This window comes from Phyllostomus discolor, chromosome 8 (assembly GCF_004126475.2).
Source record: "Phyllostomus discolor isolate MPI-MPIP mPhyDis1 chromosome 8, mPhyDis1.pri.v3, whole genome shotgun sequence".
In the NCBI taxonomy this organism is placed as follows: domain Eukaryota; kingdom Metazoa; phylum Chordata; class Mammalia; order Chiroptera; family Phyllostomidae; genus Phyllostomus; species Phyllostomus discolor.
In genome coordinates this window covers 75,235,416-75,248,719 of record NC_040910.2, presented here as the reverse complement: position 1 = coordinate 75,248,719, position 13,304 = coordinate 75,235,416, and the positions used below count along the sequence as shown (strand labels likewise).

General features: G+C 48.9%; 1 protein-coding gene across 1 annotated transcript; it reads right to left on the bottom strand.

The window, feature by feature from the left end:
• Positions 1–9,764: 9,764 nt before the first annotated feature.
• Positions 9,765–11,580, bottom strand: LOC118502341 (ral guanine nucleotide dissociation stimulator-like). Its single transcript, XM_036034514.1, has 3 exons — positions 11,267–11,580; positions 10,261–10,454; positions 9,765–9,994 (listed from the first exon to the last, which is right to left on the bottom strand). Exons 1-3 carry the CDS (start codon positions 11,554–11,556, stop codon positions 9,765–9,767), a joined length of 714 nt encoding a protein of 237 aa, XP_035890407.1. The 5' UTR covers positions 11,557–11,580.
• Between the last annotated feature and the right edge of the window lie 1,724 nt (positions 11,581–13,304).

Below are 13,304 nucleotides of genomic sequence, written 5' to 3'. Positions count from 1 at the left end.
CTTTTCTATAGTGTTCTTCACAGAGCTTAAACAGCGATCCAAAAGCTTATATGGAAGCACAAAAGACATCAAATAGGCACAGCAATCTTGAGAAACAAGAAGAAATTTGTAGAAATCACATTACCTGATATAAAAATATTCTACAAGGCCATAGTAATCAAAGCAGCATGATACTGGCATAAGAACAGGCATATAGATCAATGAATCAGAATAGAGAGCTCAGAAATAAACTGATATCCAATGGCTGGCATAGCTCAGTGGATTGAGCATAGGCTGTGAACCAAAGCATCGCAGGTTCGATTCCCAGTCAGGGCACATGCCTGGGCTGGAGGCCACAGCCCCCAGCAACCGCATACTGATGTTTCTCTCTCTCTCTCTCTCTCTTTCTCCCTCCCTTCCCTCTCTAAAAATAAAATAAATAAAATCTTAAAAAAAAAGAATGGAATCTCTTGATTCCCTCACCAAAGCAAAATAAGTAAATAAATAATAAACTGATATCAATACAGTGAACTAATATTTGACAAAAGGAGTAAGGATATACAATGGGTAGTCTATTTAAAAAATGGTGTTGGGCCCTGGCTGGTATGAGTCAGTAGACTTAGTGCCAGGCCATGAACCAAAGGGTAGCCAGTTCAATTCTCAGCCAGGGCACATGCCTGGCTCACAGGCCGGGGGGGGGGGGGGGGGGGGGGCTGTGCAAGAAGCACCCACACATTGATATTTCTCCCCCTCTCTTTCTCCTTTTCCTCCCCTCTCTCTAAAAATAGATAAATAAGGTCTTTTTTTTTAATATATTTTATTGATTATGCTATTACAGTTGTCCCATCCCCCCTGTCCTCCCTTCTCTTCCCTCCTCCCTGCCCCCCTCCCACCCACATTTCCCCCCTTTAGTTCATGTCCATGTGTCATACTTATGAGTTCTTTAGTTTCTACATTTCCCGTACTATTCTTGCCCTCCCCTATCTATTTTCAACCTATATTCTGTGCTACTTATTCTCTATACCATTTCCCCCTCTCTCCTCCTCCCACCCCCCTGCTGCTAACCCTCCATGTGCCCTCCATTTCTGTGGTTCTGTTCCTGTTCTAATTGTTTACTTAGTTTCTATTGGTTTTGCTTTAGGTGTGGTTGTTAATATTTGTGAGTTTGCTGTCCTTTTACTATACATGTCTTTTCTTTATCTTCTTTTCTTAGATAAGTCCCTTTAGCATTTCATAAAATAAGGGCTTGGTGATGATGAACTCCTTTAACTTAACCTTATCTGAGAAGCACTTTATCTGCCCTTCCATTCTAAATGAGAGCTTTGCTGGATAGAGCAATCTGGGATGTAGGTCCTCATCTTTCATGACTTGGAATATTTCTTTCCAGCCCCTTCTTGCCTGTAAAGTCTCTTTTGAGAAATCAGCTGACAGTCTGATGGGAACTCCTTTGTAGGTGACTGTCCCCTTATCTCTTGCTGCTTCTAGGATTCTCTCCTTCGTTTTTACCTTGGCTAATGTAATTATGATGTGCCTTGGTGTGTTTCTTCTTGGGTCCAACTTCTTTGGGGCTTTGGGGCTCTCTGAGCTTCTTGGACTTCTTGGAAGACTGTTCCCTTTGCCAGATTGGGGAAGTTCTCCTTTATTATTTGTTCAAATACGTGATCAATCTGTTGCTTTTCCCCTTCCGATTCTGGTACCCCTATAATTCGGATATTGGAACGTTTAAAGGTGTCTTGGATGCTCTTAATCTTTTCCTCAATTTTTTGAATTCTTATTTCATCTTGCTTTCCTGCTTGGTTGATTCTATCTTCCTTCTGGTCCACTGTATTGTTTTGAGACTCATATTCCTTCCTTTCACTATTGGCTCTCCTCCTCGTATCTTCCTGCATCTCTTTTATGGTAACCTGCATCCTTTCATCTAGATTTCGTCCAAAATCTACCATTTCCATGAGCTTTCTGATCACCAGTGTTTTTGAACTGTACATCTGATAGATTGGCTAATTCTTGGTCGCTCAAAAGGATGAGTCCTGGGGGACTCATCTGCTCTGTTGAAAACATATTTTTTTCTCCTGTCTCTCTCTTTTTTTTTTTTTTTCCGGTCTGGTAGCTCTTGTTACGGTGGGGGGTGGAGTCTTAGGTGCTCTCCAGTCGCTAGATTGTGACGTTATATGTGGGGGCGGGGTGGGAGCGGGAGCGGGGACGGGAGAAAACAATGGCGATAGTTCCGTTCTCCTGGACTCAGACCCTTGTCTGGGCTTCCGGGGCCGAGAGTTCTGCCCTGTTCCACAATCGCTACCCCTCTGAGTCTGCCAGCCACAGCTTGCATACTCAGGGATCACCGCTGCCTTCTTGTGCCCCCGGATGACTTTTGCGCTGAGTTCGCGCCAAACTTTCCCCCGACCTCCGCGCGCCCCCGACCCGAGCCAGCCCCGCGCCCGCCCGGCTCGTCTTCTCCTACCAGTCCAGATGAACGCGTCTACTTCAGCTTCTTGGCTGCCCGACTTCCATTCAGATAAATCCTCTGCCGGATCTGGGTGTTATTCTGATAGTAAATTATTGTTGTAAATTATTGTTTTTCTAATCTTGGTGTGGCAGGAAAAGAAAACTTCAAAAGTTTCTTATGCTCTGTAACTGTAACACTTGCAAAATTTCACACAGGACTGTAGAAGCAGACAAGTCGTAACCAAAGCAACGGCCAGTTACTCAAGGTCGTACACAGACTCCCATGATAAGCTCCTGTGCTCTGTAGCTTCTGCAAATTCCTCCTGCGTTTTCCCTTTGTCTCCCATATAAGGTAGCTGGACCTAACTTCCGCATTCAGCTTCTGTAACCTTGCTTCGCCACGTAGGTAGGGAGCCCGGGACTATTTAAACCCCGGAAGAGTGAGGATCGGTGCTCAGAGGATTTGGATGTTAACCACCCCCTCTGGGCCCCCGGGTAATAAAGTTTGTGCTTCGTTATCTCCCCGCGTGTGGGTGGATTTTCCACAACATTGGTTGTACGAGGAGGTACGGTGCGTCCACCTATTCCTCCATCTTGCCGGAAGTCTCAAATAATGTCTTTAAAAATAAAAAAAAAAAAAAATGGTGTTGGGATAATTGGACAGATACATGCCAGAAATGAAGCTAGACAATCTTCTTACACCGTATACAAGAATAAACTTAAAATGGATTCAAGATGGAAATGTAAGAGCTGAAACCATAAAACTCCTAGAAGAAAACATAACCAGTAAACATTGTCACCTTTCTGTTAGCAATATTTTTCTCTGATACATCTCCTCAGGCAAGGGAAACAAAAAATATAAACAAATGAGACTGCATCAAACTAAAACATTTTTCCATAGCAACAGAAACCATCAACACAACGGAAAGTCAACCTGCTGAATGGGAGAAAATATTCACTATTAATACATCTGATAGAACCTCCGGCCAAGATGGAGGCATAGGTAGACGCACTGTGCCTCCTCGCACAACCAAAACTAAGGACAACAAAAATTTAGAAACAAAAAAAATAACCAGAACAGAGAGAAATGAACTGAATGAAAGTCTGACAACCATTCATCCAGACTAGTAAGGAGGGGTGGAGTCGAAGGCCTACGGAGAGGGGTCGAGAAGTCCCAGCAGGAAAAAGTGGTGGCTGGCAGATTCGAGCGTGCAGGGTACAGGTGGCAGTTGGATGACCCCAGAAGCACAGGGGCAGCTGATGGACTGGGTGGCAGACCCTGAGCACAGGATGCAATGAGCAGACCCAGTGAGGGGTGCAAGGCAGCTGGCTATCCGCAGTCACACATTCCCGTGCAGATAAACAAGACGAAAACGGGCAGTGACACAGACCGTGCAACCCAGGGACCCATCTCCAGGAAACAAAGCCTAAAAGCACTGATTGAAAACACCTGTGAGGGTTAAGGCCTGGAGAATCTCTCAGCCTCACAGGAGAGCTCCTTGGGGAGACCCACAGAGTCCTAGAAAGTACACAAGCCCACCCACCCAGGAACCAGCACCATAAGTCCCCAATCTGCTTGTGGGAAATGGCAGAGGGGACTGAAATCCTAGAGAGAGCAGAGCAGGCACCATTGTTCCCTCTTGGACCCTGCCCCCACATACAACCTCACAACCCAGCAACTGAGGTGCCCCGCCCTGGTGAACACCTAAGGCTCCACCCCTCATACGCAACAGGTGGGAGGAAGATGGCTCAAACAGAATTAAAAGCCCCTCAGCCAGTACTTTTAAGCAAATGAGAGATTGCCAACCAATCAGACGCATAGTTCAAAGCACTGGTGATAAGGATGTTCACAGAATTGGTTGATTTTGGTCACAAATTACATGAACAAATGAAGGCTACAATAAGTGAAATAAAGGAAAATGCACACGGAACAAATAGTGATGGAAAGAAAACTGGGTTTCAAATCAATGCAATGGACCGGAAGGAAGACAGGAACAACCACACAGAAATGAATTAAGCAACAGGAATTCAAAAAAATGAGGAGAGGCTTAGGAACCTCCAGGACACCTTTAAACATGCCAACATCCGAATTATAGGGGTACCAGAAGGGGAAGAGGAAAAACAAGTGGAAAAGTTATTTGAACAAATAATAAAGGAGAACTTCCCCAATGAGGCAAGGTAAATACACTTCCAGGAAGTCCAGGAAGCTCAGAGAGTCCCAAAGAGGTTGGACCCAAGGAATAACACCCCAAGGCACATCATAATTACATTACCCAAGGTCAAAATGAAGGAGAGAATTCTAAAAGCAGCAAGAGTTAAGGGGACCATTACCTACAAAGGAGTTTACATCAGAATGTCAGCTGATTTCTCAAAAGACCTTACAGGCAAGAAGGGGCTGGAAAGAAGTACTCCAAGTCATGAAAAGCAAGGACCTACATCCAAGATTGCTCTATCCAGCAAAGCTTTCATTGAGAATGGAAGGGCAGATAAAGTGCTTCTCAGATAAGGTCAAGTTAAAGGAGTTCATCATCACCAAGCCCTTATTATATGAAATGTTAAAGGGACTTCTCTAAGAAAATGAAGATAAAAAATATGAACAGTAAAAAAAGACATCAAACTCACAGTAACAAGCACACCTAAAACAAAAGCAAACTAAGCAAACAAATACAACAGAAACCAAACCACAGAAATGGAGATCACATGGAGGGTTAGCAACAAGGGAGTGGGAGGAGGAGAGATGAGGAAAAGGTATAGAGAGTAAGTAGCATAGGCAATAGGTAGAAAATAGACAGGGGGAGGGCAAGAATAGTATGGGAAATGTAGAAGCTAAAGAACTTATGGCACACGGACACGAACTAAAGGGGAGGATGTGGGTGGGAGGGTGTGGGCAGGATGGAGGGGAGTAAAGGGGGAAAATAAGACAACTATAATAGCATAACCAATAAAATATATTTAAAAAAAACACCAAAAAGGACTCAGGGACATGGACACCAGTGTGGTGACAGCTGGGGGGAATGGGGTATAAGGGGACTAAATGGTAATGGAAAAAATATATAATAAAGATTAAATAAACAGATAAATAAATAAAATAAAATAATTTTTAAAGTTTAATAAAACACATCTGATAGAGAATATTCAAAATTTATAAAGGAACTCAGAAAATTCAATACCAATTGAACCCAAACAATTCAATTAAAACATGAGCAGAAGACCAAAATAGACATTTCTCCAAAGAGTACATAGAAATGGCCAATAGAAATATGAAAAGATGTCACTAATGTCACTAATTATCAGAGAAATGCAAATGAAAACTGAAATGAGATATCACCTCACAGCTGTCAGAATGGCTACCATCAATAAATTGAGAAACAAGTGTTGGTGAGGATGTGGAGAAATGGGAGCCCTCATGCACTGTTGGTGGGAATGCAGATTGGTGCAGCCACTGTGGAAAGCAGTATGGAGATACCTCAAAAAATTTAAAACGGCACTGTCTTATGACCCAGCAATGGGACAGTGGGAATATATTCTGGGAGTATATCTCAAGAAATCCTGAACACTAATTTGAAAGACTATCTGCACCCCCATGTTCATTGTACCATTAATAACTATAGCCAAGATTTGGAAGCAGTCCAAGTGCCCACCAGTACACAAGTGCATAAAAAAGCAATGGCACATTTACACAATGAAATACTACTCAGCAATAAAAAGGAAGGAACTCTTTTACCATTTGTTACAGCATGGATGGACCTGGAGAAAAGAAGCAGGCAGAGAAAGATAAATATCATATGATTTACCTCATATGTGGAATCCAATGAACAAACTGAAAAAACACACCCATGCAGACACAGACACAGACACATAATGATATCAGAGGGGAGGGGGCTGTAGAACTGGCTGATAAGGTGAAGGGATTAAGCAAAAAAAAAAAACTATAGAAACAGACAACACCATAGTGATAACCATAGAGGTGGGTGGGAGGAGGTAGAAGGGGGTATAGAGGGAATAAATTATGGTGGAGGAAGACTTGACTTGGGATGGTGAACACAACATAGAGTACACAAATGTGTTACAGAACTGTATGCCTGAAACCTATATAGCTATATTAACCAATGTTATACCAATAAATTCAGTAAGAAGGTTTAAAAGAAAGTATAAATTTAAAGATGTTTCCCTTCATTTGAACATGTTTGACAACCTCCAAGGATTTTTTAAAAGAATATTGCTGTGAAATTTTTCTTCTATTTAGTTTGGACACTAATGAAAATCCCCTCCAGGTCACAAATATATGGTGATCCAAGGTCCAGAAGTTGTCACTCCTGGTTGAGATGTGCAAACTCTTGTGTCCAAACTTCTGTGTCCACCTCTGTACTGTCCTCTCTCCCTCCTTCCACATATAAACCCCTAGTATTGTAAAACATCTTTTTACCTTAGATGTGATGGTTGGACATATTTATCAATCATGTTGCCCCATGTAGGTGATACAAATCTTTGATTAGCAAGTAGTCTGCTCCTAAGACTATGGAAATGTCACTGTAACCTAAAAAAACTAATGACAGTGACTGGCAGGAGACCGCATTAGATTCAGTGTGCCTGTTGTTGGATATGTCGAGTGTGGGAGAGATAATTGTTCACTGCATTTATCAAGTAATAGAACAGCCCACAATGATGGTTCCTACTGGGTGACAGCAGGTCTGAGAGTGACCGAAAGCGTCTACCTTTTCCTATTATCCTTTCCCAGTGGCAAGGTGACTGAAATTAGTTTTACAAAGCTGTTTGCTTGGAGATCCGAGCCAAGGCCTTAGAGAAATGAAAGATCTTTGATGTTCTGCAAACAAAACAAAAATGCTACAGTCCTGCGTCAATGGCCAGTGGTCCCTGGATTCCGGGACTCTTCTTTTCCACAGCATTCCAACCATGTCAACCAAACCTTTTTGAAATATTTCACAACTAATATTTAAGGTGGCTCAGATTGTTTAAATTAAGGGCATTGGGTTGACTTCAAATTCTGAAAAGTGTTCTACGGTCTGGGTTGTAGGAAATGAGAAGGATACCACCATAAAGTGAAAGACTCTGGGCTCAGCTTCAGGGACACTGAGACTGGACATTAAATACCCCTTAGAATCCCAGCATATAAGCAAAACTCAGACACGGTTACTCATTGCCTATCACTACCCAAAGGCCCACTTGCCCTGTTTCACCCTCCCGGAGGCGGGCCTGTCAGTGATGAGCCATGAACCCTGAAAGTCAGAAAGTCTGTGATGGTCACTGAGAGTGACCGAGGACAACAAGAGTGGCTCTGCTATGCCCACCTGTGGGAACATCAGGTCGCAGTGCAGCACAGCCCCCATAGCCTCTCTCCCTCTACCCCACTCCAGCGCCATCACACAGCTGCTCCCGAAAGGAAACACCAGGAAAGATGGAAACTTCTTTGCACTGGCAATTCTTCCTGGTGAAAAAATCCAGGGTCTATTCTGTTCTGTTTCCATTTCAATCCTCCTTTTCGTAGTAAACATTGGTTATCATTGTCCACATCCTTCAAAAGCAGTCCTATTCATTCATACCTCTGTGTTAAAGGCCAATATCTGACTTACATATTCTCACAGCACGCCTGTGAGAAATCTCGAAACACTGCCTATGCAGGAATGAATGGAAAGATGTCCAAGGTGTCTCGAAAACACGGGCACTTTCCTACTGTGGCCAGCTCTCATGTCATAATGCTGAACGCGGTCCCTATCCCAAGGTAGTGCAAAGGTTAACCTGGGGGCTCCTTTATCCTCACGGAACCTGTGCTGCTTATGGAGTTTCCCTCCAACCCCAAATTGTATTATTTGGACACCAAAGGACAGTCAGTGTCCCCATCCATTACGTGGTCAGACACAAAAAGCCTCGGGTGCTCTCATGTGACGCCCACGAGAATCCACAGTGGGAACATCCACAGAGACAGGAAGGGATCAGGGTCTGCCCGGGCAGAGCGGGCAGGAGGAGGAGGAGTGAGGCAGCTGCAGGTCCTGGGTTGGTCTGGAACAGCTTGGAGCTCCTTCTGGAACCAGGAACTGCTGGGGACGTGATGGATGGTTTGGAAAAGCTGTGAATGTAGCGAAGACTGCTGGGATGGACACGCTGGAGGATCACGCAGTTTATGCAAAATACATTTTAATTTAACGGAGTACTATACTAACACACGAGAATTAATGTTACAGGGTGCAGCCAAGAGGGGGGACCCCAAATAGGCATTTGAAATGGGGTCCAGAACTCAAGGTGTCCAGGAGATTTTAAGGTGTCTTCACCCCTTCCCCCACAGGTGTGAGTTGGGGGAAGGGGCACACAGAGCAAGAACATGCAGGGCAGCTTTGCAGCTCATCCATGGCATGGTCATTTAGCATACCTATAGCCTTTGGCTAGTCACTTAGATATGCTAAATAGCTATGGCCATGCTCAAGGCCAGGGGGATGGAAAGGGACCTTCCCCCCAAGATGGGACCTGGGAGGCAGGTCCCCTGAGTTACAGAGCCTGCGTGGGAGCTGGGAGAAGATTGGCTCCATGACATGGGGTGACACCTGCCCAGACCCATGATGGTGACCAGAAAAGCTGGAGAAGACAGCAGATTGAGGGCAAGTGTGCCCAAGTGTAGGAGGAGTTGGAAATGGGGCTGCAGAAGAAGATTGGCGCGGGGGATTTAAACACGGACACGGCAGCCATTGAGGGAGAAACCACGCAGCCTTGACGGAGTGGAGACTCCTGCAGCCCTGAGAGAGGGAGAACCACGTGGCAGCCTTGGAGGAGAGAACCATGCAGTTTTGGCAGAGTGGGGACTCTCCCTTCCTGCAGCCCTGAGAGAGAGAGGACCACATGCCTGGCAGAGTGGGGACCCCCACAGCTTTAGAAGGGGGAACCACCACCTGGTTTTAGCAGATATCATGGTGACTCAGCCAAGGGTGCCGGGAATCCAGGGAAGTCTCCCAGTCGAGATGGAGTTCTAACTGGGAAGAACCAGAAGACTACCTAAGTCATGGACTTCTATTTCCTTTCCTGAGATACGGTACTCTGGACTGGGCAAAGGGGGAAGGAAGGAAGGACTGTGTGTTTGTGGGTGTTTTTAGGGACTTTAGGATTTTTTTTTTTTGATAAAGACATTAGGTCACTACTTTAAGTTAGTATAGCATTAAATAAACATTTTCTTTCCTTTTCACGAATCTCTGGCATTGAGAGACGTCTTTCCTAGGGCGGCAGACATAACGGACCGGGGCCTTCTTTAAACAATAGTATACCGTCCCAGGCCCCCACTTGTGTGTTCTGTAACATTACGAGTACAAGTAAGAGACTGGGAACTGTAGAAATTGGCGTCAGAGGGCAGAGGGTCGCTCTGTGCCTGGAGCTGTAAGCAATGCCAGGGGCTGAGTCCCTGGGTATGTGGGCCTCCCAGCAGCAAAGACCAGTGGCTCTGGGGCCTTGAGCGGTTCTGCTTCTTGCAGTTGAGTCACAGCTGTGCCTGGGGCCGGCTCGGGCCCTGGAGAAGGCCCGGCACTGGGCATTTCCTCTTCAGGTATCTCTTGCTCTTGCTCTGCAGCTGGTTCTGTAGCAGCGAGAAGAGGACGACTTACCAGCGAGGCCCCTCTTAGGTGTCTTGTGAGAGCAGGAAACTTGCCGTGCCCATGCATGAAGTCTCAGGTCAAGTCCCCAGCTGAGCAAGTCTTCCCAGACTGCAGGCCACGGGGACAGCGACCTGAGCGGACGCTCTGCTCCCACTCATCCCAGCCTCTGGCAGCCCTATTCTGTGTGGCCCTGCCCCACCCCTGCCCACGAGCCCACCGCATTCCCACTGCCATTGCTCCTCCTCACCCTGGGTGTCTGCCTGAGAGGGCTCAAGGTGCTGCAGCTCTGAAAGGAGAAGCTGGGCCCGGTGCTCCAGGTCTGAGCCTGGAAAGTTGAGCTCTAGGTAGGCCAGCAGCATCATCAGGCACAGAAATTCCGGGGGCTGGAAAAAATCCTCAGGGTGCTGGTCCAGCCAGATGTCCAGGATGGACGAGATGGCCCTGGGACAGACCAGAGCAGCTGAGCCTGAGGCCTGGCTTTGCCTTCTCCACGGCCCTCCCCGAGCTTGCCCATGGGGCGTGGGTCCCTGCGCCTCCTTCTGCTGCCCAGGGGGAGCCAGTCCCCCTGGAGGTCCCCCTTCAATCGGGCAGCCCTGGCAGAGATGGGCCTGGTCACCTGCGAAGGGCTCGCACAAGTCCTCTGTCACTGAGAGCTCTCGCTCAGTGACGTGGGTGTGGGTCAGCCTGCTCCAAGGAAGCCCTGCACGCTCTGCCATGGTCCCTGGCCCCTGCTCCCAGAATTGCCAGCCCCAGGAGGGGACGGCGGGGGGTGCGTGCTCTTTACTCGGCACTCCTTGGCCCACAGCAGGTATTCCACGCATACCTGGCCCATCAGAGAAGAAACACTCTGTGTGTCCAGCCCTGGCTTCCCAGGGCCCACCTAACACCTCCCGCGCTAGTCCTTGCAGCTTCTTGGTTTCTGATTGCAAACGTGCCCCGGCAGGTGCTTCTCTTTCCACTGACACTCACTGCCCACAGGGCAGAACCGTCAACTGAGCCCCCACCGAGTTGAGGGAGCAGAGTGTTCCTCACAGCCCCTATTCGGGACCCAGCACAGAGTGGGGGAAAGTGCTCTCTCACACCACCAAGTCTACACGCATAGCTGTCTTGACTCCGTTTCTGGTTCTAGGAGAAGCCTCCCCACCTGTGCGCTCTGCAGAAATCCCACAGTGGGCAGGAGGCAGGGTTCTTCCCGCACCACAAAGGCTCGGCGCCCATGCTGCCCCCGACATTGGCATCCAAAGCCCACTCACTGTCTCTGCCGCTCTTGAGGTCCCCGGTCCTCTTCACAGTACGGGAAGATGCAGCCATACCTAGAGGGGGTCAGGAGGACATCACGTCGACCGTCGCGTGGACATTTCCTGTGTCTGTGACACGTCGCGTGAGAGTCCCCCTCCCCAAAGGAGAACAGGTCTGGAGTGCGGCTGCATGGTCTGCTCCGTGCACCGGATGAGAGTCGGTGCCCAGGAACGTGACTGTACGTGCCGTGCCTTCTAACGTGCTTGCTGCACGAACGAGCCCCAAGCAACCGGGTCCCAGGCATGGCAGTGAGCACGGGGCCCCTTGCTCACCCTGGCATTTCCCGTCTGACTTCACCCAGGACAGGCAACCCTAAGGGAAGCTGCAGTGTCCTTTGCAAAAGAGAAAAGGGCTCAGCCCCGGGCCTGGAGCACAGTCCCAAATGAGGCAGAGGCTTCGTCAGGAGCCAGGGAAAAGCAACAAGTAGCACGAGCGAATCCCCTCCCGCAGACCTCTCCACTGCCAGGCACCCAGAGAGCACTTTGCAGGGAGGAGCCCAGCGAAGCCCTGCACGAACCCAGTGAGGCGGGTCCTCGGTTCAGCGCGCAGGTGGACGCTTGGATCGGAAGCCTCCCAGCAGGGAGGTGGCCGCATAAGGATGGCCACGTGGAGGGGCAGGGTGCTCACCTCAGGAACAGCTGGTCCAACACCTGTTGAGTGGTAGCAAACGTCCTGTAGTGATGCAGAAACTTGCAGACGAAGGTGCGGTCCTTGCCCAGGAAGGCGGTCACCAGGTATTCCAGCAGTCTGTTCAGCCAGTGTACTTGGCTGGGCTGCAGCACCCAGGACTTCTTTCCATGCGGGGTGGGAGGTGTCTCGCCCTGGCATGGGACAGAGGAGGGACAGGCAGTGAGAGGCCGCATTCTGAGCTGCTGGGTGGGTCGGGCTCTGTCGCCCAGAAGGAACCCAAGCCCTGAGGGGTTTGCGGGCTGGGGTGACACACGAGGCCTCTCAGGAGTGGAAAGGTTCACGGTGGGGAAAGGAACAGGTGAGGAGTGACGAAACACGTGAGCGTGCAAGGTCACCTTCCTCGTGGGGGATGGGCGGCCCCGCCTGTACCAGGTGTCATCCTGGTGGTTTTGGACACAACGCCCCATGTGGGAGGGGAACACAGAGGCTTTTGCTGGCTGAGATGGGTCAGGGGAGGAGGACTTTGGGGATGTTCAGGGCAGCACCGCTGCAGTGGCAACACAAGGGGATCCTGTCCTGGTCCCGCCCAGGGGAGGATGGGATCACTTTGGTCCCCGGTCAGCATCCTGGCACGTTCCTCAAGACAGGGACGCAGTCGCGTTCAACCCGTAGGGGCCGCCAACGTGTGCTTCCCCTGAGCAGCACAGCCGGAGAAACAGACTTGGCGGCGCCAGCCCCATGTCCTTTTGTGGAAGAGCATCCCTCGTCACCGGTCACCATGATGAGTGAAACCGGACGTAGTCCTGCAAGGATTGTCGGTCCCACGTGGACACGTGGGGGTGGGCATTCAAAGAGGAAAGTGTTGAATTCTGGCCAAGAAGGAGGCGGAGCTCGATACACGGTGCCTCCTGGCACACCCAACACGAGGACAACAAGAATTTGAGAAACAAAAAAACAACCAGAACTGCCAGGAAACCCAACTGTATGGAAGTCTGACCGCCAAGGAGTTAGAGAAGAAACATTCATCCAGAGGGGTAGAAGGGAAGGAGACAGGCAGCCGGGGCGGAGAGGACTCGCGGCAAGGCGGCCGCTGGAGGAGCGGTCAGTCCCACGTTTGCGCGCGGTCAGATTGGCAGGAACACTTGGGGAGCGAGAGAGACCAAGCAACCCAGGGTTCCAGCTCGGGGAAAGAAACCTCCAAACCTCCAGCTGAAAAAACACCTGCGTGCGCCGTGGCAGAGGGAGAAAGTGTCAGCTTCACAGGAGAGTTCTTTGGAGAGACCCACACGGTCCTGGAACGTACCCAAACTCAGCCACCCTGGAATCAGCACCAGGAAGGCCCACTGGGCTTGTGGGTAGCCG